At 41.8% G+C, this 22,500-nt stretch overlaps 2 protein-coding genes across 2 annotated transcripts in view; both read right to left on the reverse strand.

The window, feature by feature from the left end:
* LOC138018640 (tRNA (cytosine(38)-C(5))-methyltransferase-like) overlaps nucleotides 1–5,111 on the reverse strand; it is a 17,541-nt gene extending 12,430 nt beyond the window's left edge. The window contains exons 1-4 of the mRNA XM_068865336.1: nucleotides 5,032–5,111; nucleotides 3,346–3,455; nucleotides 1,648–1,724; nucleotides 577–648 (exon numbers count right to left, since the gene is read on the reverse strand). Of these exons, the coding sequence (XP_068721437.1) occupies nucleotides 577–648; nucleotides 1,648–1,724; nucleotides 3,346–3,455; nucleotides 5,032–5,101 (329 nt within the window). The 5' untranslated portion in view covers nucleotides 5,102–5,111. The remainder of the gene's footprint in view (nucleotides 1–576; nucleotides 649–1,647; nucleotides 1,725–3,345; nucleotides 3,456–5,031) is intronic.
* A 1,498-nt stretch (nucleotides 5,112–6,609) lies between these two features.
* The window catches only part of LOC138018396 (splicing factor 3A subunit 1-like), a 21,178-nt gene continuing 5,287 nt past the window's right edge, over nucleotides 6,610–22,500 (reverse strand). The window contains exons 8-18 of the mRNA XM_068865014.1: nucleotides 19,977–20,039; nucleotides 18,960–19,050; nucleotides 18,458–18,529; nucleotides 17,158–17,234; nucleotides 16,572–16,694; nucleotides 14,338–14,647; nucleotides 12,809–13,043; nucleotides 10,086–10,297; nucleotides 7,796–8,094; nucleotides 7,296–7,367; nucleotides 6,610–7,201 (exon numbers count right to left, since the gene is read on the reverse strand). Of these exons, the coding sequence (XP_068721115.1) occupies nucleotides 7,100–7,201; nucleotides 7,296–7,367; nucleotides 7,796–8,094; nucleotides 10,086–10,297; nucleotides 12,809–13,043; nucleotides 14,338–14,647; nucleotides 16,572–16,694; nucleotides 17,158–17,234; nucleotides 18,458–18,529; nucleotides 18,960–19,050; nucleotides 19,977–20,039 (1,656 nt within the window). The 3' untranslated portion in view covers nucleotides 6,610–7,099. The remainder of the gene's footprint in view (nucleotides 7,202–7,295; nucleotides 7,368–7,795; nucleotides 8,095–10,085; nucleotides 10,298–12,808; nucleotides 13,044–14,337; nucleotides 14,648–16,571; nucleotides 16,695–17,157; nucleotides 17,235–18,457; nucleotides 18,530–18,959; nucleotides 19,051–19,976; nucleotides 20,040–22,500) is intronic.

A 22,500-nucleotide genomic window follows, 5' to 3' on the forward strand; every position in this document is an offset into this window, starting at 1 on the left:
TCATGTTGATCTAGCAAATGGTACACGTCACCTTCTCCGATCCATTATTGCCCATACATGTTCAAGCCATAAAGGGAAGTACCCAACTGACAGGCATGCAGCTGTTTTACGTGTTTTACATTTATACTTGTTCAAGTTTTTAGTATAATTTTATACTAAAACAGTGGATAGCGTTGCACTCGCATGCTGATTGGCTACTCAAACTCCAGATACCCTTTGCTATTCACCTCCAAGCAATTCGTGCAGAATATTATTTGACCCCTGAAAATGTTGTACATAATCTTTGCAGAAATAAATTAGTTAAAATCATCTTTTTGTGCTAATATTATCTCACCGTTTTTATTTGTATAATATTATATTATACTAAAACAACTATTCACCGAAGTGGAGGTGGCTAGTGGTAGATATTTACCTCGCTGCTTTGCGGCTTGGTAAATATCCACCACTAGCCACCTCCACTTCGGTGAGTAGTTGCTAAATAGTACGTGCCAGTGTTTTGTAATCAAAAGTTAGCTATATCAGTTTATAATGGCATTAAATTATTAACAAAATGCATCATAAATTAAAATGACCTACTTAGGAAGAAGTTCAAGAATGTGAAGAAAGCTTTTTGTTCTTGGATCTTTAGATGCAGCCTGAAGACCAACCCTGTCAGAATTAATAATTTTAATACAATCAGTTACACAGTGGAACCTTAATTTAACTAGCCTCTACATAATGAAGTTATCGATACAACGAACAATGTTCCTCAGCCATGCCAAAGTTACAGTAAAATGTATGAAACAGAACCTCGATATAACAAACCTCTAATGTATAACAAAATCCTTGTTACAACTAACGCAATTTGGAGGCCCAAGTGTAACATCCACCTCGAGATAATGATCAATAAATATCAAAACACAGCAAATAATAATTACAAAACCGACCCACGGCGATGAAAATCATAACATTATATGCTGTCAGTATCGAGAAATCTACATTTGTAGATACAGCTGTATCTGTTTTTGATTGCTTAAGTTCCTTTATATAAACAGACAGGACCTCGTCTCCTGAGAAAGCGTTAACCCCCATTACTGTTAAGTTAACACATAACACAGCTTTTAGCAGTGAAAATTGTAGCCACATCTTAAAAAATCGCAATTCAGCGCTGGGTATGTACATGTAGTATAGAGCAACATAAAGTTAAAACTGTTAACGAACAGAACAAACATTTACGTTGCTGTTCTAAAAATTCCTTAAAACAATGTTTTCGATGTACTGAAATTTCGATACATAGAAACTAACTAATTTCCCCAGTCCCTTGGAGGTTTCACTGTACTGTTTTAATACGGTAATGTCACAAATGAGAGGAGTAGCTCATGTTTTGTCAAGATAAGCATAAAAGCACTCTCAGCATTGCCTTGTGTTTAAGACAAATTGATTAAAGACAGTAGCTTGACTGCCTTCCACATTGCACTTGCAAGCACTTGTCACTTAAAGTTTATAAATAAAAGTCACATGTAAGACTGCATTGTATTCATTTCCATGCAGTTACTAAATATTCCATACATACAGGTAGTTGCTCTACATGTTGAAGGTACATGTAAATTTCAAGGATGAACTCACTAATAAATATTGACAAAATTTTATACAAGTAAGTGTACGTACCTTGTAAAAGGTTGGCAAGGTGGGGACATCACGAAAACATCAGCTGATAAATGGTCAATCTCCTGGGTTGTCAAACCCTTGGAAAATACAGGTCACATCTAAATCATCTTGAAATTAATACCTACAATCCGGGTCAAAACACTTCGGGACACTTGTCAAATTTTGGGCGAAAAGTAGAGAATTTACTGTACATGCTTCCATCGTTATATGAGCAACGTTTGTTCTTCTTTCGCTGCTGTTTTTGCGCCCCCCTTCCCCCCACACAATGTTGAAACATGCCAGCGATAGATGAACGGATCCTGATTTTGGAGACCGTGAAAAATCAACATTGTAATGGGGGGAGGGGGAAAAGCACGAATTGTCCCGACAGTTTTGACCAGGATTGTCTGAGAAAAGAATTTCTTGATAATTGGTCTCAAGCCTGGCCAGGTTCATTGAATCTCATTAGAGAATTGTCTCTGATAGTAAAACAATATATTGCACTGGTGTAGAGGTAGTGTGAGCAAGGATTGTCAAAACGGTGGGTTGCGTTACCGTGAGCATTCAACAGTTCTCGGCCACATTTCTCGGCTATTTAAAGGAAGATATTTAGGTTTAGAAATGACTTTTAAAAAAAGACTCTGCAAAAAACATAATAACCCTTTCTTTTCTATTCATACAAGCGCTTTTTGGCTTTAAACGATCACCGGGTGGGTATTTTTCAACATTTCTCACCCTAAAAACAGCAAAAGATCAAATTAGATGTTAGCTTATTCTTTTCAAATAGCCGAGAAATGTTGAAAAATGCATTAAGCGTTTTCTTGTTCAGAAACGAACGCCAATTAAAGATCAACGAAAGTGTGTATAACACAACACGCCATATATTCTTGTAGCTACATCAAAAGCACGACCAGAAAATGTGTTTTTAGGAGTGAGAAATGTGAGTGAGAACTGTTGCCGTTGTCAACAACGGCTTGGGTCACGCAATAGACAATGCGGTTTTGTATGACACTGATTATTGTCAGCAACATGACGCGCAGAAATTTGGCGAAGCAAAATCTACGGAGACATGACATGACATCTTTCCTTTGAACTATTCTATTGTCTACGCGATTTGCTGTCCTTCAACTTGTGAGGACTCGAACTCTGCTTAGCAAAGTCAAATGATTCTGCAGCTCGAAAAAGCGGCCGCTAACTGCGCGGAGTCTGGTAACGAGTCTCCCGAAAATGTTCTGCGCTGCTTCTTAAGCTGCCATAAAACAGACTTTACTACAATAAAACAATTTTTAACGCAGTGTTACAAATTGCTTACTATTTTGAGGACATATATGATACGGTTTCCAGTTTTATTCGATGAAACTCAGTTTCAGACAATCCGGGTCAAAACACTGCGGGACACTTGTCAAATTTTGGGCGAAAAGTAGAGAATTTACTGTACATGCTTCCATCGTTATATGAGCAACATTTGTTCTTCTTTCGCTGCTGTTTTTGCGCCCCCCTTCCCCCCACACAATGTTGAAACATGCCAGCGATAGATGAACCGATCCTGATTTTGGAGACCGTGAAAAATCAACATTGTAATGGGGGGAGGGGGAAAAGCACGAATTGTCCCGACAGTTTTGACCAGGATTGTAGGTTATTAACCTAAATTAAATCTCTCAGACAGTTTGCACACTACGATAGTAGAGATTAAAGTATATTATTAGCTTATCAACTCACCTCGATATTTTTCTGAAGCAAAACTGTGTCACCAAAGTTATGTTGGTATACTTGGTTTGCTGTTGTGTTGATTTCCATAGCTGCAACTACTTTACAACGAAAACTGCATTCTAAATACAGAATAAACTTAAGATTAGATACTTTATTATCACACACCTTCACTTCTCGTGGGAAGGGGCATCATAATGCACACATCAATTCTTGCCTAGTACACTATATGTTTGTGATGTAACTGCCTTCAGAAAATAATTGTATGATAGGCCAGCAGTCAAGAGAACCCCCGTCCAGCCATCTATGACAAGTAGATTTGACACTTGGGCAAGCAACTTACACTGACCACTTACTGACTGCGCAAGCATGCACCCACTCAGTTAATTAAAGAACCAAAAAGATGTCAAAGCAAAAAATACACATTAAAATTCACTTATCTCTGATAGATTCTTTTTAATAAACAAGGGCAGGGTAAGTGAAAAGAAGAGACTACTTTGAAAAATGAGGTTTCCAAAACTGTATCAATGGATAGCAGTTGAAAAGAGAAATATTCTTCTACTGCTAATTTTATAAAACCTTGTTGATACTGGTCACGATAAATTCTCAGAAATAATTTCAAAGCTTAACCCATTGACTCCTGGGAGTGAGAAAATTTTAAAGACGTATCCCACAACCGCGCGCTGCCTTAGATGTTGTTCCAAACTCCGTGTGGCACTTCCATTGCCAAAACTCAACAGATCATTCCGTGTCTACCACATTTCCTGTTACTGAATGAACATTCAAGTAGAACCGACAAGATCTAACCTCGCCTCTGCCATGTTGAATTCAAAAATAAGGCCTTGCGCGGTTGTGGGATACGGCGTCAAAATTTTTCTCCCCAGTCCTCCGAATTACGTCAACAGATCACCTGGAGACAATTTTACTTGTCAACTGGGGTGCCCTTGGGATGCCTGAGGACTGAGTAGGTTGAGGCAGCTTAAAGGGAATAGGCTCCACTGTAAATGCAACTGTTGTTGTTTTCTCATTTACAGTACAGAATTGATGAAATACCAGGCTCTCCGGCAGTAGGATTAAGAGGGATTAAGTTTCTAAAGAAACTCTGGTGTTGCGTCGGTACAGGGAAGAGAAACCCAGCGATGCAGGGTTTATCCACTGGGTTGATACTGTAAATTGACCACCGTACAGAAATTTGAAAGCTGATGTTTCAATCGTTGGGCCGGCACTTAGTCGGATTATGGGTTGTTGCCGTTTTATAGAATACAGGTAATTCCGCCCCACAGTATTCTGACGACCCTTGTACGATAGCTGACCAACTCTAACCCTGATTTTTTCATCGCTAAAATCAGTGCTTAGACCTAATCATTGAAAAATGGGTGCTTAGACTTAATCACGTGTGCTTCGACAATACGTTGCGCGTGGATCGATCGACTCTGGGGCGGGACGATCTGTATTCAACGTACGTTGAAAGAAAAGCGTTCGTTAATTCCGTGAGGCCTGAGGGAACCGATTTGAAAAGTGAATCTTTTTTCGTCTTTCCGTGTTGCCCAATAGCGCAGCTCCATCTCTCACTTTTCAAAACGCAAACAACCTCGCTCCGATGAAGGGCTACAGTGGTCAATTTACCATATCAGTCCAGTTGATAAACCCATTTCTGTATTCAGCAGTAGGACAGATATCGTTACTTGTCTTAGGTACCTTTTAAAGCAAAGTGCATTCCCCCGATTCCGCTGTAAAATTCAACGAAACGAAGCAGCTCATGCGCCATCTTGAATTTGTGTTGAAATTAGTAGCCAGGCCTTGTACATAAGAAAGGCTACCGTCATGTAGGACTAGACGAATGATCATATTACAACGAACGCAAAGGAACATTGTACCTATTCTCGTTCCCAGTGCTCGCAACTCTTGGAACAAAAATGCATTGTACCGCTGTGAGACCACGTAAAAGCATCGTCGCCGTTTAATTCTACCTGCCGTTACTCCTTGCCTTGCTTATACCAGTCCCTAACTGCCTGCCTGTTGGTTCCTCGTTGCTTTTAAATGATGATATCAATTAAAGCTAGACGGTAGTGATCCAAGTGTGACAAGTGTGCTCCGAGAATGCGAGGCTACTCCGAGCGATTGAAGAATACCCGTCCACAAAGAAGCGTTACGTTTGCGACACGAGCCGCAGTGATTGCAAATGGGTTCGCGCGGTTCGCGTTGCAAACGTAATGCTTCTTTGTGGACGATTTACGAACGGAGTGAATTGAGTAGAATGATGGCAGCCGCGGTGCTTTAGTCGACTAAGGTTAAAGTGAATGAGTAGAATGGCTGTAAATATGTTTTGGTAAAAGAGTGATTAGGCTTGATCAGTTAACGAGTTCGTACTAGTACGCTTTTCAGCAAATGTAGGAAACGAAAAACATCATCCGTGAACATCTTTCGCCGTAAGTCATGTCACAGGGTTGTCATAAGCTTGTCGCATGCGACAAAGTCGTACCGCGTAAATCGACCCTAAAATTTAGTCGGAATTCATTTAAATGTTCGCTTCATCCTGCTTCATCCTACCATCCGCCGAGACTAAGGCACCGCAGCACTGCGGCAGCAGTCATTCTTAGCTCACTTCGGCACCCCGGCGCTCGCTTAAAGGCCATCACGACTTTTATTTTCTGGCGAAAATGGTTCCGTGTAAACGCTTCCTAACCGCATCAATTTGACGTGGTTTCGAAGTCTTGAAACCGTGTCGATGTGAAACCGCGTTCACGCGGAAATTATTTTAAAAGGTAGTCGTGAAGGTGGAATACAGCGACGTGAATAAAAAAGTAAAACCCCTTTCAGGTCCTTCCTGGCCACGGATTGTCTACTACTTCGACGTTTCATGGGCTTTTCGGACAGCAGCCGACTTTTGTGCGTCTTTTTCTCGACTCGTGCGCATCCTCCCTCGCACGCGCTCCGTCAACTTCATTCCCAGACCAACCCGAACTGTTCAGTCCACAACTAACGATGTCTCTCTTACAAGTGGCTGTGCTAATAAGAGGTTCACAAGAAGGGTATGTTTACATAAATTATAGAGTATTCTATGATTAAATTGTTAATTCGTTGGTGTAAAAATTCCCTTCCTAGAAGGCCCGCGGGCTGTAAGTGGAGAAATTGGGATCAGCGACAGTTTCTTCTTCTTGAACTGAGTCGGACGGACTGCCCTGGGTTTCGAGGCACCAACAAATGAATCACCCAAGGATTGGAGTAAGGGAACCGAAAAAACAACTGCCCGACAAACTAACGGCTACAACGTGGTCAATAGAGATCATTGAACATTTTATTGAGAATAAACTGAGGCGCTACAGATAAATTTTACATGACTTCACTAGAAAGATCAAAACTGAAGACAAGTATGGGGCATAAGTACAAAATAAAATACGGATGGCGCTTCTTCCTTTCACTATTTTGCCAACCGTGCCGCCTTCATCTTCCCGTTCAAGATTCTCACGAGTCGGACAACGTTAAAAATCTATGATTTCTACAGGTGCTGCTTCAAAAGTTTGGTCATCCTCTGAGATTGGGGGTAGTCAGTCAGCCGAAACGGGACCAGAAATCACAAGCAAAATCGCGATCGTGCGTCTTGTTGACTTCCCTTAATCTCGATTTTGCTGGTAATTTCTTTGACCGACTGACCACCAGTATGTCTCCATGGATGACGATGTCTTTCCTCAAAGTGTAAGAGGCTTGAACTTGACTGTCATTCAAACAACACAAAGAAGAACAACACGAATTTTGTTAGCGGCAATCATTTCTTTCGTCCTCCGCGCTCCTTGAGTTGGAGTTGTACCAAACTTGCCGGAGTGACATTGTAATAGGCCAATGTGTTGGAATCCTTGATAAAAATACCCTAATCGATTTAAAGAAAAAAAAAAGACAAACAAACAATCAGGATAAGCAATGTCAACTTCATCACCTTGATAAAGAAATAAGAAACTTCTTACCCCAAGCTGTAGTTTCTGTTTTCCAGCCGGCATGCCTGTAATCTCGTGAAGTTTCGCCTTGATAACGGATACCTAACACAACAGTGCACTGAAATCAGCAAGTTGGAAATATGGAGCAAAGACCAATTCAATTCAATACTTTGCTTAAAAAATACGTCTTTAAAGCCCCTTACATGTCAAATAAGAAAAGATGAATTGAGAATACAAACGCCTATAGTGCATTTATATCTTGCGTGCGCGTGTCTTCATCTCTTCGCTTTTTCGGCGCGCGTGGGCACGCCAAAAATCAACTCAAAACAGGAGGGGCTCCTGCTCAAAACCTCAACGCGCGCTGTCCGCGCACGAATCGTCTTCTTTCCAGCTGTGCAGATTTTACCGTCTTCATGACTCAATGACTTAATGACTCTTAATGGCTCCCGAACTGAAAAACATTTTTTTCTTTCTTTTTTTTTTTTTTTTGGAGACAGTAAGAAAAAAAAAGACTTGTCAAACTCACTGACCTGGTCTGTTAGCGGTAAGGTCAGTCTGATAGTATTGCCGTCCAATTTCCACTCGCCCTTGTCTGGCATGAGAGGGATCTGGACACCAAAAGTTACGGGGTTGGGATTGGATGAAAGGAAGATATTTTCAGGGATAAGATTAGCTTCAGCAGGTTCGGATCTCGCCTTCTTTCCGGCCATATCTTCCAACTCTGCATCTCGTTTGTTTGGCATGGGAGGAGCAACTGGTGGAGTGGGATCTACAAACGGGGGCGGGGGCATCCTTGGGAGACCACCCGGAGGCGGAGGAGGCGGAATACCTAGGGATAAAACAACAGAAATGATTGAGTGGAAAGGCCCACTTCTTGTGGGGAACCCCACATCTCAGTTGAGTCCATACATTGTGCGAAAACTTTACGATCAATGGTTTTCAAGTGTGGCTTATATAGTTTTAAGTTACATTTCGGATTTTCTCGATGAAGATCATCTCGGTCGGTTAATGACCAGAAAATCCCGTCTTATCCTAAAACTAACTCTTCAAGCCTTGTAGTTTAAGGGAACTCAAAGAGTTTTCAGCTGAGCGTAACAGTATTTTGGAAAAAAATGTGATGTGGGGGAAGTCAATGATGGGTACTTAATACCCTGGCCAAATTTCGTATTGAAAAGATTACCCTACCTATATATAACAACAGAATATGTTTATTTGTGTGAAAAAAGGACTAACTAAATATTTCGAGCCTCCTTAATTGACTTCCAACCATTATTCGTAATTGTGCCACCGTCAAAACGTAGCTCATGGCTTTTTGAGCAACTGCAAGACGCTCCATTCTTTAATATGGTGCAATTTGAAAAATATGTAACTGCGTCAGGACTGATTCAAATGCTCGTTCTAAAGTTCTGTCCGAAAAGAAAAAAAGCGGCTTCAGTTTAATTAAGTATTACAGTGACAAAAGCTCATATTAATGATATAGAAGACATGAAAATTTTATATATTTAAACGGCGGAAATTGAAATACAGGAGAGTTGGAGATCATTACAGTTAAGCAGCAACTCAGGGCCTGGTTACATGGAAGAAGGCCGGTAACCCGCCTGTCCATGTCTTAGTTTTTCAGGCTCGCGTTTACACGATGCACTGTAGGTGCGGTAACCCTCTGAGGAGGGGTCGTTTTAGCCACGGAAACGCTTGAAGGCCCACCAACCCGGGGTCGGCTCGTTTCACAATATACTGCCTTTGGCGGAGGTGTTGCATCATTAAAAGTGATACTAAGAAGCCACAGCATTGAAAAGTTGAAGCAAGAGTTGCTAGTGAGAGTACAAGAGCATTAACCGCCGAAATGCTTCCATCACCCACCATTTTGCCTGTTTACGTACTTAGGAGACCACACAGTAGCCTCGAGAAAGGTCACGCGGGACCTCGGGGTGGTAAGATTGCGTGTAAACGCGAGCTATTTTTCGACCCCACCTAAGCGGGTTACCCAACCTACCCGAGTCACCCCACCTCCATGTAACCAGGCCCTTAAGCAGTTGCGAAAACAGCCTGGAAAAATTAATCAGACTTGAACGAAGCTTGCACCCTGCAATTGCACCGCACTGCTCTTCTAGTTAAAGGCCCACCTAGCTTCAACCGACAGGCTTTTCAACCGTTTGTTTTTGTTATGGAGATTCGCATTGCTTATCGTAGCGACTAATTGGACGGATTTCAGCTTTGGAAAAATTTTTCATATATGAAAGTTCCGCAGCACGTAATGCCTGTCGGTTGAAGGTGGGTGCTTAAAAACTTCTGTAACTCTGTCAAAGGGGATTTTTTAATGATCCCTTGAAATAAGACCTTTCCTCTTTAGGGTACTCCGCTTTTGGGAAGAAAACGCATAGCTATCGAATACATTCATTATCCGAGCTTTGCAGAAAAGGGCCCCATGCAATAAGAACACAAATCTAGAGGGTTAGTCTTAAACACTGTTTCTGATTAATAGGCATTTTCAATAATTACTCTGTAATTTGTACGTGAAGCTGTGGTAAATAGACACATCGCAAAAACGTTTAAGAACCAAAAAGTAATTCACCAGTCGCGTGGAGTTACTTACTCTTTGCGAATCTCGTCACGCGCTAAGCAGATCGCTTACCGCGAGAGTTACTGAGGCGAACATTTTTGGCATCAGTTTAGGAGGACTCAAGTAGTCCGAGCATCAATTACTTTTGCGAAACAATTGCAGGTGCCTTTGTGCCTTGCTCCACAAAATCTAAATCATTCATATAATTCTGTAGTTTCATCACAGAGAATTCGTCCCTTTCCTTTCAAATTCATACTCACCCAGAAACTGTGGCGGTCCACCCGGTGGTAGTACAGGGGGAGGGGGTGGTAGATTCATCATCGCTGACATAGGGGGTGGTGGAGGTGCGTGAGTTGAAATTGGACCACCCATGGATGGAGGTGGCGGGATGGCTGCGGGCGGTGGTCTGTTCATCTCTGGTTTTTCTTGACTGGGCACTTTTGGGCCAATTCGTTCTCTCTCTTCTGATGGACTGCAAAACAAGAGGCTCGTGTGAGTGATCATAAGCAAAACATTGTTGAGATTCAACTCATTGTCCAAGGAGACTGGATACTAGCGTGTGGAGGAATCAATAATATTGAGCAAAAGTTGGAGACAAAGGCTACGTAATAATAATAATAACCCATGTGAACTATGTGAGCGTTAGCCCTACTAATGGAAATTGGCCCACACAAGGTCAGAGAAAAACTCTGATCAGGGTGGGAATTGAACCCACGACCTTCGGGTTAGATCACCGCCGCTCTACCGACTAAGCTACAAGGTCAGACGGGAGTAGGCCATGGGAACTGAAGATGCTAATGTCACGGCAATGAACATGTACAAGTACAAGGAAGGATTCCGTTTTTGCAAACGTTGGCCGTGTAGCACTTATATTTGAACAGACTTAACTGATTAGAGTGTGATGTGAAGTGCTAGTTTTCAACCCCATATGAACCATGTGAGCGTTAGCCCTACTAATGGAAATGGTCCCACACAAGGACAGAAAAAAACTCTGACCAGGGTGGGAATTGAACCCACGACCTTCGGGTTAGATCACCGCCGCTCTACCGACTGAGCTACAAGGTCAGACGGGAGCAGGCCGTGAATTGCCAAGGTCGCGGCTCGAAGAGGTCGGACCGAAGAAGCTGTACTGCCGGCTAGGCGCTCGTCCCCTGAACACGACCAATGACCCACGACCCACGACCTTGGAGCACAGCACCACAGCCAGATGGAATAGGCTGGGAGTCGATTTAGCTGAGGGAGGAAAACCGGAGTACCTCGGAGTCAGGTTGAGATCGACTGAAACTCTGCCCACATACGATCTCGGGCCCGAGAGTTGAACCCGGTCGCAAAGGTGGAACCCACGGTTGATAACCACTAAGCCATCCGCATCCACACGCTACTGGACGAATTTTCTACCAGTGAAAAACTTGACCGGACATTTTGTTCGCACGAAACCGTGTACTGTTTTCGCTCAGTGCAAACGGAACTGACGAACCGGATTAAAGTTTAACCTTTGTCAGTGGTTTTACAATCTGTTCATGCGCAGAGCTCTACTTTACAAAATCCAAAATGTTTTTTTCCAGCTGAGTTACCACGCATCCATGCAACCACGCCTTTGCCATGCAAAAATTGAGACGATCAAGGTGTTTACAACGCGCCGGTTAAATTTTCGACCGTACCGGTAAAAAAATTGTCCCCGATTTGGTCGTTCAAAAATGACGTCTAAATTACCGTACGTTTAGCGTGGTTCCGTGTGAACAGAACCCCTAAATGCACGAATTTTTAAGCGATAGAAAATTCTTCGGTTACCGTGTGATTGTAGCCAAAGATTATCCACCTGGTCCTAATCGTTCAAAGTCCAGATAAGTCAGTTTATCCGGTGAATAAGTCACATCATAATATGGCCCGTACGGCCCCGCGCGCGCTTTCATTGTAAAACTATTGAGAAAATCCCCGTATGAGGGCAATACGCATTAGCGCGAGCCGTACGGCCCTACTAGGAACACGTAGCATAATAATAATACCAATTTTTTTCATTCAATGCAATGAAAGGGAGAGATACCAGAGGTTATCTCTATACGAGGGTATCTGCCCAGGTGTTAGTAATCTAGAGTCGAATTTGATGAGGGAGGAAAACCGGAGTACCCGCAGAAAAACCCTCGGAGTCAGATTGAGATCGACTGAAACTCAACGCACATACGACGTCGAGGCCCAGAGTTGAACCTGGGTCACAGAGCTGGGAGGCGCGTTTGATAACTACTAATTTTGGTCGCTTTTAAACAGATAGCCAGAAGAGCAAATGCAAACAACATATAACATAAATTTTCTGTGCAAATTTTTGTTATTATTTTGTCAAAACTTCATATTTGGAGTGCTCATGAATAGTGTAAAGAACCCATCTGATAAATTGTTTATTGACTGAGTTTAGGTCGGGCGGACAGGAAACAATAGCCCATATTCGTATTCCCAGTATTGGACTAGAACTAGCTTGCAATGGAGGCTAATTCGGGGGAATATATTAAAAAGTATTTGCATTTGAAAAGATTTCCCCGCATTAGCCTCCATTGCAAGCTAGTTCCAGTCCAATACTGAGAATACGAATATGGTCTATTTGGCGCTTGGTCCGTACGCCATGACCTCGGGCCAGATATTTTCCCGCGTGCGGCCCTCCCACTCAGTCAATACGTAAATAATCCGTCAGTTTCAATTTCTGCAAATATCTCAGTATTTGCCCTCGTAACTATGTACAGTGTATATGCACACTATGTAAGAAAGTCTTTGACCTTCCGTACAAAAACGCGTCAATTTGAATTAAAAACAACACTGATTGGAAATGAGGCTTTTTGGAATAAGGTGTATTTCCAAACAAAGCTTTTCTCACCGTGCATAGCAAGATAAATCATCGAGAATCGTCTCGAGGTCCCTTTTACATCCATATCAAATTGTGTACCGCATCGTGGCAATAGGAACCGTTCAAGCGTTAAACAAAGCTGTCACTTACGTAAGTCCCTTGGATTTGTGTATGGCTTCAATCTGCTGTTCTAGTGTGACACCTTGTTGGGCCAAGCGAGATGTCGCTGCCATGGAAGCAGTATGCCCATCCCATGTAACCTTCTCTGGTTTGCGAATGTCTTCCTCTCCAATCTTTTTACCGATCACTGTTTCCTCGTCTCCGGCACCGAAGATATCCGTTCGGCGTTCAGCGAGTTGCTTTAGACTGCTGCCAATAGACATTCCTGAAAAACGACGAACAACGTTTGAATCGTATTTTAATTAAGCGGCTGTGATACAGGCGTCATATTAGGAAGCCCAAGCAACAAACACGACGACGGCTTTGTGAACGTCAAAGGGAAGCAAGGATGGCGCAATAGCGAGAACATTCGCCTTTCACCAGGTTCAATTCCCAGACAAAATGTGGTTCGAGTTTGTACGTTCTCTGCACTACTTCGAAAGGTTTTTCTCCGGGTACTCCGGTTTTCCCCTCTCCTTAACAACCAACCAATGATTGACATGTGTTGTGTTGACTTGATTACTGTACATCGTCCCCAATTCGCGCCTCAGCCCTAAATACACTTGAAACTTAGAGCGCTTTTCAAACGAGTGTCGTAAAACCAAAACCAAAGTAATTAGAGCGGTTTTCAATTGACTGTCGAAAGTAATTAGCGAATTGCTTTGGTTTTGCATTACTTCACTGGGTGATTGGTTCAAAGTTCTCGCGCCACTTTTTCAACCAATCAGAATTGAGATCAAAACCAATCGTGGCTCGCGCGTGCACATTTGCCCGCGCTTTGTGTCGGGTACGTGTAATTACTTCGAGTTTTGATTGGTTTACTGGATTGTCTCCTTCCTTTTTGATTGGTCAAAGTAATTACTTTGGTTTTGGTTTTACGACACTCATTTGAAAACCGCTCTACTTTGGCCAATCAAAAAGAACGGAGACAATCCAGTAAACCAATCAAAACTCGAAGCAATTACACGTAGCCGACACAAAGCGGGGGAAAAAGTGGCGCGAGAACTTTCAACCAATCACTGTGTGAAGTAATCATAAACCAAAGTGATTCAGAAATGTTGCCGAAGCCGTAAAAATCGTTGTTCTGTAGACTTCTTGGTCAAGTCGTCTGGGATTGTCGTCATAAGAACCTTTCTAAGATCATTGTTTACTCACGGTAGCAGATACACGTAAGCAGCAGCGTGCCTACTTTTCTCCCACTACATTGCGACTTGGCCTTTTATGTTAACTACATGTAGAGAAACTTTTGTTTGATATTTTTTACTCAGGAAATACACCTTACTCCAAAATGGCCGCTGATTTATGCGGATACAAATTGGCCCTTGTTGCCTCTTCAAGATAAAATATTCTTTTGCATTTTAAGCTTAAGAACGAGGCATCAAGGGCTAATTTGAATAAAAACAAAAGAATATTTAAATGGCGGCCATTTTGGAATAAGGTGTATGTTCTCTCGTAATATTTTTACCTTTAAGTGCACACTTGGTACTTTCAAGTGTTTCATTCTTTTTCGGAAGACTTACCTTCAGCAAACACCTGCTCTTGTTCTTTCTTTTCCTGCATTACGCGGTCTCTCTGTTCCCTCCAGCGTGGATCCAACAAACTGATTTTCATGTGCTCAGCCATACTCTCTGCTGGAACGCGTTCGCCGGTGATAGGCGAGATAAGGAATTTATCTGAGGGCAACTGTGGTGTAGCCGCTTTAGGTGCCTTGGGATCATATCCGCGCCTGATCTGGATGTTTCCACCAGGGGCTGTGGGAGGTAGTGGTGGTTTGGGACCTGGCTCTGATGGTATGGGCGGAAGAGGCACCTCATTGGCGTCTACATTTTTCTAAAAGGCAAACAGTGAGTATGGCTTATAAGAAAGACTTTCAACCAAGCCTCAGCTGTTTACAAGCTAAATAAGCACAATTACACTGCACAATCAATTTATACATATGTAAGTTATCCGCTCGAAAGGCAGTGACCCCGCGCCTTCCCGTTGTCTCGTACGTCCTTTAGAGTGTACAATAAACTGATTATCTCAGGTGTAAAAATGATGTTACAGGAGTCTGATTTACAGTACACGGCAGAACATATAGCTCTTGTTTTAGTCCTGTCACAAAGTTATAGGCACATGTCAGAGGTCCAAAACCCAAGAGTGCCGATCCCTCTCATTTGGCCTTGGCCTTTCAGTTTACGGTATTATCTAAATTTAGAATACAGGTCCCGCCAAAGAATGGCCAATCAGATTGAACCTGATGACTGCAACTCTCCTGATTGGTCCGCAAACCAAGTCGCCGCACGAGGAATTGCACGTGCTAAATGCAAAACGTGCGCGGAACGTAATGCATCTACGCTTTGTTCCCAAAAAAATCTAGCCGTAGCGGTTCTAAAAATACACCATACCGTAAACTGATGGGCCTCATTCCATCGCAGATCAACACTTCTGGGTTACGGACTTCTGCACATGTGCACATTAAAAAGCCACGTCATTCATTTGACTGTAAGGAGCTTACGCAAGGACGACGACGACAGCTACGACAACGCCACAAAACAATAGGTTTAATGAACGAAAACAAAAACCCTACACGCCCTGCACGTCCGTATTGACTCTTGGCAGATTTCTTTGCCGTCCTCGTCCAGACAACGACGTGAATTGACCAAATTTGAGTTTGTGTTGAGGACGTCAGAACCTGACGAAACACTATTAATTTTCTCCCCAAACAACTACACCGTTCATGAAAATTTTTTTTCCTGCAAAGTTGATACACTCTTTCCATTCCGAACGACTTGGGAGTTACCACGAAATTATTACTATAACGGGAAAAAATATGTTTAGAGGACGTTCTCGTTGGCGTCGTCGACGTCCTTGCGTAAGCTCCCTTGTGTGACTGCATAATGTGGTTCTTCTCAAAAGCCCACAGATAAGTTAACCCTTGCTCACCAAAAGAGTCTACAGTAACGTCCAACTAGATGTTGGAGGGTTGTTGGTACAAATCCCATCTGGGGACAAGGATTTTTTCCGAGTTCAATTTGGGTGTCAAATGCTCTCTTTGTCTTCCACAGTTGCTGTATTAATCACAGCTAGGAGTACATTTATGTCTTCATGGTTTGCGGGGGTGCAGGGATGGCGCAGTGGTGAGAGCACTCGCCTCCCACCAATGTGGCCCGGGTTCGATTCCCAGACTCGGCGTCATATATGGGTTGAGTTTCTTGGTTCTCTACTCTGTACCGAGAGGTTTTTCTCCAGGTATTGCGGTTTTCCCCTCTCCTCAAAAATTTACAGGGCTCTACAGCGCTAGAAGATTTCCTTTTTTTTTTCTTTTCAAAGGACCGGATTTGATAATGAAAGTACCGGACATGGCCGGGTTATTTTCTTTTGTAAGGACGATTACAACTGCATTGGAAGCGAAACCTCAAGGAGGTGAGGAACTCTCAAGAAATGTTTTTTACGTTCTTGAGATTGGGGGAAAAAAGAAACCTAAACCTATCACGTGAATGAAATGCCATCACATCGATTATTCCTTTTAGTAAACAAAGTAAGGCGATGTATGTAACTTCTTGTTAGTTTGAGGGATTTATTGCGCGATTGTCTTGTGTTTCTTCAGGTCATGGCTTCCTGAGATACCCAAGTCCAAAAACGAAAAAAAAAAAAGCCCAACCCTTACCGGACGAAACGCCAAAACCCTGAATTTCTCACGACATAATTATACTCTGTTTTGCAAGAAAAATATGGCAAAACCAAGGACTACGTTAGTGAATGTGGTACTTACCACACCAACATCCTTAGAGGGTGGTGGAGGGGGCGGAGGCGGGATAACAGGGGGTTCTGGTTCATCCAATTCCATCTCAACATCCATGTTGACTTCCATGTCTTCTGGGTTACCTCCTTCTTCCTGTGAATAAACAGAATCAGTCACCATTGATTTGAAATTCATTAGTTCACTTGTCTAAAAGTCAGTGCACAAGACTTGCAATAAAATTGTTATTATTATTGATGTTTTTTGTTGTTCTTTCTCTCCAGGAGAAAAAACAACCAACAATCCAGTTTTAATCTACAACAAAGACACGAAGCCCATTTTGGGCCAATTGCATCTAATTTTTCACCCCCCCCCCCCCCCCCCCCATGTTCGTAGTACACTGTAATCATGTAGACCACAAAATTAATTATTGATACTCCTACCCAAGTCATTGGAGCAGGCCACTTCAGCCATACTTCTTCTACCGGTAAATGGGCTACGAAGATGAGAAGATTGATACTGAGGGAGGTGTTCACAATCTAGCACTCTGTATGCATTGTACCCTGACGAAATACTTGTTTAAATTTAATGTAAAGATAAATGAATAAGCCTTGCTGACCTGTATCTGTTCATATCGCTCCTGTGCCAATACTCGCGCTCCCAACTGTTCCTTGCTGACTGGTGGCGGTAAGTTAGCTTAAAATAGCACAACATAAATATTAATCATACAGTGTAGTAAAGGTGACAGTAAATAAATTTGTGCGAACCATTTGGTGAAACTATTATTGCATGAGTGCCTGTATTCAGTGGCTTTGCATGTATGTACGAGTATGAAAAACTCAAAGCCCAGTTGTTCTATATGGTTAAGTGAAATTTAACATAGTCAACGACTAGGAGCTAGTCTGTTCAGTAGTGTTTTGCAGGCGGTTGTTAGTGTCTTGGCCATCTGTTAGCGTTTGTTGAGCGTTTTGATGCGTTCTGTAGCATTTGATATAGTTACATAGTTTATGACCGGCACCTAGTCTGGTCAGAAGCGTTTTTGCAGGCGTTTGTTAGCGTTTGATGCGTTCTGTAGCGTTTGCAGCAGTCTTAAGGCTGTGGGAGACATTGTCCAGCGGTATTCCTGGTTAGTGCATGCGTTGTTGTCCCATGTGTTTGCAGCGTGTTTGTTGCTCTGTTGGCATGGCGTTGTGAGTCGAATTAGTAGTTTAGTGTTTCTCGGCATTCCCTCCCTATCCCCCCCCCTTTTTATTCTTTTTTATACTTTATTTATTTATTTATTTATTTATTTATTTATTTATTTATTTTCATTTTTTTTTTCTTTCCACTGAGCTATCTGGCTCAAGTGTGACGGGTGCCTGAAGGGGGCCTAGCGCCAGGAGCTCATGGCTTGGTTGGGGGTTGGGCAGGCCAGTCGGGTGTTCTAGCGCCTTGGGGATGTGACTGCGGTTGCAGCCCCCGGGCTTCTTGGGCACCTACCTTCCACTGGCGACGTGGGTGTTAACTGAATAATACCACTGTAATAACAACATAGGAAAATAGCTGGATTGTCACTGTGTACAGCAACTACAGTACGAAAATAGACACTTTACTTCCTTGACATACATGTACAAGTCACGTACCATTGAGCACAAGCCCTTATCATGTATAAACTGTCGTCACCTTCAAATTTCTCAACTCAGAAATCCTTCAAGAACTTTTTAGACTTGATCAGAGCCAGCCTCTGCCATTGCTAGCTATTAATTTATTAATTTATTTATTTACTTTTTAATTATAGGGGAGTGCCTCGCATGGGACCTCACGTCCCGTTCGCACCCACCCTTTTGGGTCTTCGTATTATCATATCAAGTGCTACTGTTGTGTGTTTCTTTTTTTTTGGAAGTCAAACCCAATAAAGCTGTTGGAAAAAAAATGCCAACCTGTTTCACTGTCCTTGAAGTCTACCGTTTCCACTACAACAAAGTCATGCCAATCCACTTGCGCAAAAGCAACTGAAGGCAAAGAATCAAAAGACATTAACAAGACACTCATGATAAAACCACAAAGATATAACTGATTACAGGGCATGCAGAAGAGGTAGAAGGCAATGTGGAGAAAACCCAAGCAGGACACAATGTCAGTTTGCCCCACACAATGTTGATGCAAAAAATGGATAGCCTTTGATCATACATGTACATGTAGATGAAACTTGCAATAAAGTTACATAAAAATCTGAAGAAATAACTCAAATGGTTAGAAAGCCCAACTAGTCAGAGGCAGTAGAGTGGAATTACTTAAAACTACCAAAAACATAGCCAGACAGTAAATAGAACAGGATTTAAAACAGGCAAGTCTACAATTCAAATAAAACACCCCATTCACAGGACCACAGTTCTGACCATGCTGTTCCCCCTGTAATTAATTTTCTGATGTTGAACAGACCTCTTTCTTTCTCCTTTTCATCTTCAAGTTTTTTCTTTTCTCTTTCTTGGTGTCTTATCCACTCAACACGATACATGACTCTATCCAAAATCTGCAACAAAGTATAAGAACTTTCGCAAGGAAATAATTATGAAGTCCTTGGCAGCAAACTGTAGCTTCTGTGCCACACAAGGATAATCACATTTAAATCATTCTTTTGTGGATTTCATAACCCTTAGGGTACTTATCTGTAATCACAGAATAAGTGGAGTTGTATGAGAAAACAAAATACAAACCTTACATGACAGTCGTACTGTCTTCTAAATCTGTCTAATCAGGTTTATCAAAAATTTTTCAGAAAGAAGCAGAATGTCATACATTATTACAGTGCAGTAGCTTTCATGTTTCTTTGATTGATAACAGTTTTAAACCAACCAATCATTATAGTTGCTGATGGAAGAAACCTTCTAACAATCCCGCTTTAAGATCCAGAAATCTAATTTGCAGTTTTAAACAACCGCCTTGCCACACACGTTGACATGAAAATTTTGGACATACGGTACTAAAACAAAAATCTCTAAATTGCAAAATTATTTGTGTGAAGCAAAGGCTGAAATGAAAAAAACCATTCTCACACACAACTAGTAGCCATGCCAAGCCGAACCATGCAGCCTGACCTTTATTAATCACAGATTACCTCAATGAAAGAACAAGTTTGAAAGAGTACATTCATAACAGGACGAACATTGAACTATTCAGGAAAAAAATGAATACAAATAAATCTCCCCACAACAAACAGGAAATGGAAAAAACTATCTTCTAGGAAAAAACTCCAAAAAACTAGAAGGGCGGTTGGGCGGGAGGTCAGGCAATGGCGAACGGCAACAAGAAAAGTGGGAAATTTCATAAGCCATGTGACCTATACCCCCCGCACACTAGTACCCAGACTCCCAGATGTGTGTGAGAAAAACGTTTTCCGCTTCTTTCGTGCCTCAGCCAGCGGAAAACAACACTTGTAAATAATCACTGTTCCTGTACCTCTTTTGGATTGTTTGCATCCTTTAAAAGCTTCTCTTTAATATCACTTGGTGGAATCAGCACCTAAATAGAACATAAAAGAGATTCAAAGGTGACAATAAAGAATAACCAAAAAATGTGGCTAGGTACTGTAAATGTAATTTAGGCAAAGTTGAGGCCACTCCAATGTGGCCTGCAGTCTTGTCCTCAAGCTTACAATCTCCAGTGTGGTCGTAGAAAATTATTGATGGCTTTATGGCTTTCGAGCTGACCTTTTGCAGATCTTTTGTTTGGCTACCTGCATTTAGCAAATCTTTGCAGATTCCAGAACCCATCCCAGCTTTCTCACTTTAGGGTATTGGTAAGTACACCTGTATGGGGTCAGGTGAGTATGTTCCGCTTAAATCCTTTCAGTGTGATGATGCTTGTTGGTAGCTGCATGCAGGGGGAGGGGGGAGGGGGTTTCCCACTCATGGGGTTGCCATGGTTACCCCATTGCTAGGCCTGAGTTTGCTCAGACTTCCTACCAACCTTTAAGGCACCAGTTCCTAAGCTCATCCACTACCAAAATTAATGAATAAGTTTACATGTAACTGAGTAATCATTTCAGTTACAAAGGAATTTTCAAAATGAGTAAGGAGTAGGGGATGATGACACACAAACCTAGGAGCCAGCCCTAACTTCACCTGTGAATGCACTTTCTGTGGTTGTACAGTTTTAGTGCAATGGTACGAGGCATAAGAGAAAGGCAAAAAGTCTTCAGCAATGGCCTTATTTAAGACTGAAGTTCTCAATGCTCTTTTGCATTTTCTGCATCATTACTGTTAAACAGGTGCCATGGGACCCAATTTTATTCCCTTGAAACTAAGAATAATGAATTCTGGCCAATCATCCACTGCTCGCTCTCCTGTGCAGCACAGCAGTGGCTGCAAATGGTCAAACTACATCAGATTCTGTAGTTGAAGAGCCAGCATGAGTTTGTTGTTCTCCTTTCCGACCACAAAAATCACAAGACAAAATAACAAAAATAATCAATTTATGCCCAAATTAAGGTATTACTCAAAGCAAAGTAAACACTGGAAATATTTATCATGTTTGCTTCATCAAGCGATGAGGTTGACCAATTGCCCTTCACCTTACATGGCAGGTTCTCTATAATTGTTATTGGTCGCATTTCTACAGCTGTGACCCACTTACAACAGTCCACAGATTTTTCCCAATTTTGCATTATTTTAGGAAAGAAATATCCAGTGCAATTTTATTTGGAAATGAATAAAATAGTATAGATGAGTAGCACAATCATGATGTACATTTGGGAAACCAGTATCTTGAACGAACACTTCAGGCCATATCTCCGCTGGTAAAAAGTGCTAGCCACTCACATTTCCTAGATATGCTTCTTACATATTAAGTAACATTTACTGTGTAGATTAGCGAAATCGGTCGCTTAAGTTTAGAATAAACGGATTCGGTTGTCCACTTTGGGGACAAAAAATGGCGCGTCACGCGTAACACGCAAACTAGTAAGACGAGCACAACAAGGTTCTTCAGACGGCTTGTACTTTATTCCTCACAACGAAATCGACAACATATTTCACATAAACAATGTTGCAACCAGTAAATAAAAAAAATGTGGTTAATTTCTCACCAATGACGGAGAAAAGAGGCCGAAAAGCACAACAGTCTTGAGCGTCACGCTCCTAAAATCTTCAGTGCTGTTTTGCAATTTGCGTCTGTAACCCACAGATGTTTTGTGGTTAGGAAGAATAAAATATGGTTCGAGAATGCTCATTTGTGGTAGTTGCTTTGGAGAAAGTTTTACCGAAAATTTCTCAGCACACGAGAAGCCAGAGCATTTTTTCTCAGTCTGAAACACTTTGTCCGCCATTACAATTTGCCTTAGAGCCAAAGCACAGCTTCGCAAAATGTCCTCTGTATCTTGCTTGTCCGAGCTCACATTACAAAACCGAAAGAAAAACAGAATGCTCATCTCATGTACAAATTACATGCCAAAGCTCAGAAAGAAACAATTCAAATTGTGAAAGAACGAGACCTCTTTGTGAGTCTGAAACACTTCTTGACGTTCAGAGGTTGACAAAGCGAATTTAGAGCGTGAAAGAACCAAAAGTTTCTCCTAGCAGATCCGCCATTACGTTTCGAAACGTTCCCTCAGAGCAAGCTTTGCTACCAGGCCTTGACTTGTTTTTATCCAGTTAAACCAGTTTTTTCTGGACTTCAGCACATTTTGCCCTGTTTTTTTGCAATCCATGTGGAACATTTCGCCGGAATTTCTCAATTGCGAATCAAGCGAAGCATATAATCAACTCTGAAATTAACATTTCTGTAATGTCAAAGTTAAAAATGAGAATATTTCGGGTTATTTAACAAAATTTTTTAGGGTAATCTAGGCAAAATGAGGAAATTACCATGCCTGCAAGGGGTCATGGGTAAATTTAAAATTGCTTATTTTTGATCCATCAGTACAAAAAATTTCATTTTACATTAAGATATCAGCTTAAGAGGCTATTTGATTTTGTCAGGTTCC

Source organism: Montipora capricornis, chromosome 10, assembly GCF_036669925.1.
Source record: "Montipora capricornis isolate CH-2021 chromosome 10, ASM3666992v2, whole genome shotgun sequence".
In the NCBI taxonomy this organism is placed as follows: domain Eukaryota; kingdom Metazoa; phylum Cnidaria; class Anthozoa; order Scleractinia; family Acroporidae; genus Montipora; species Montipora capricornis.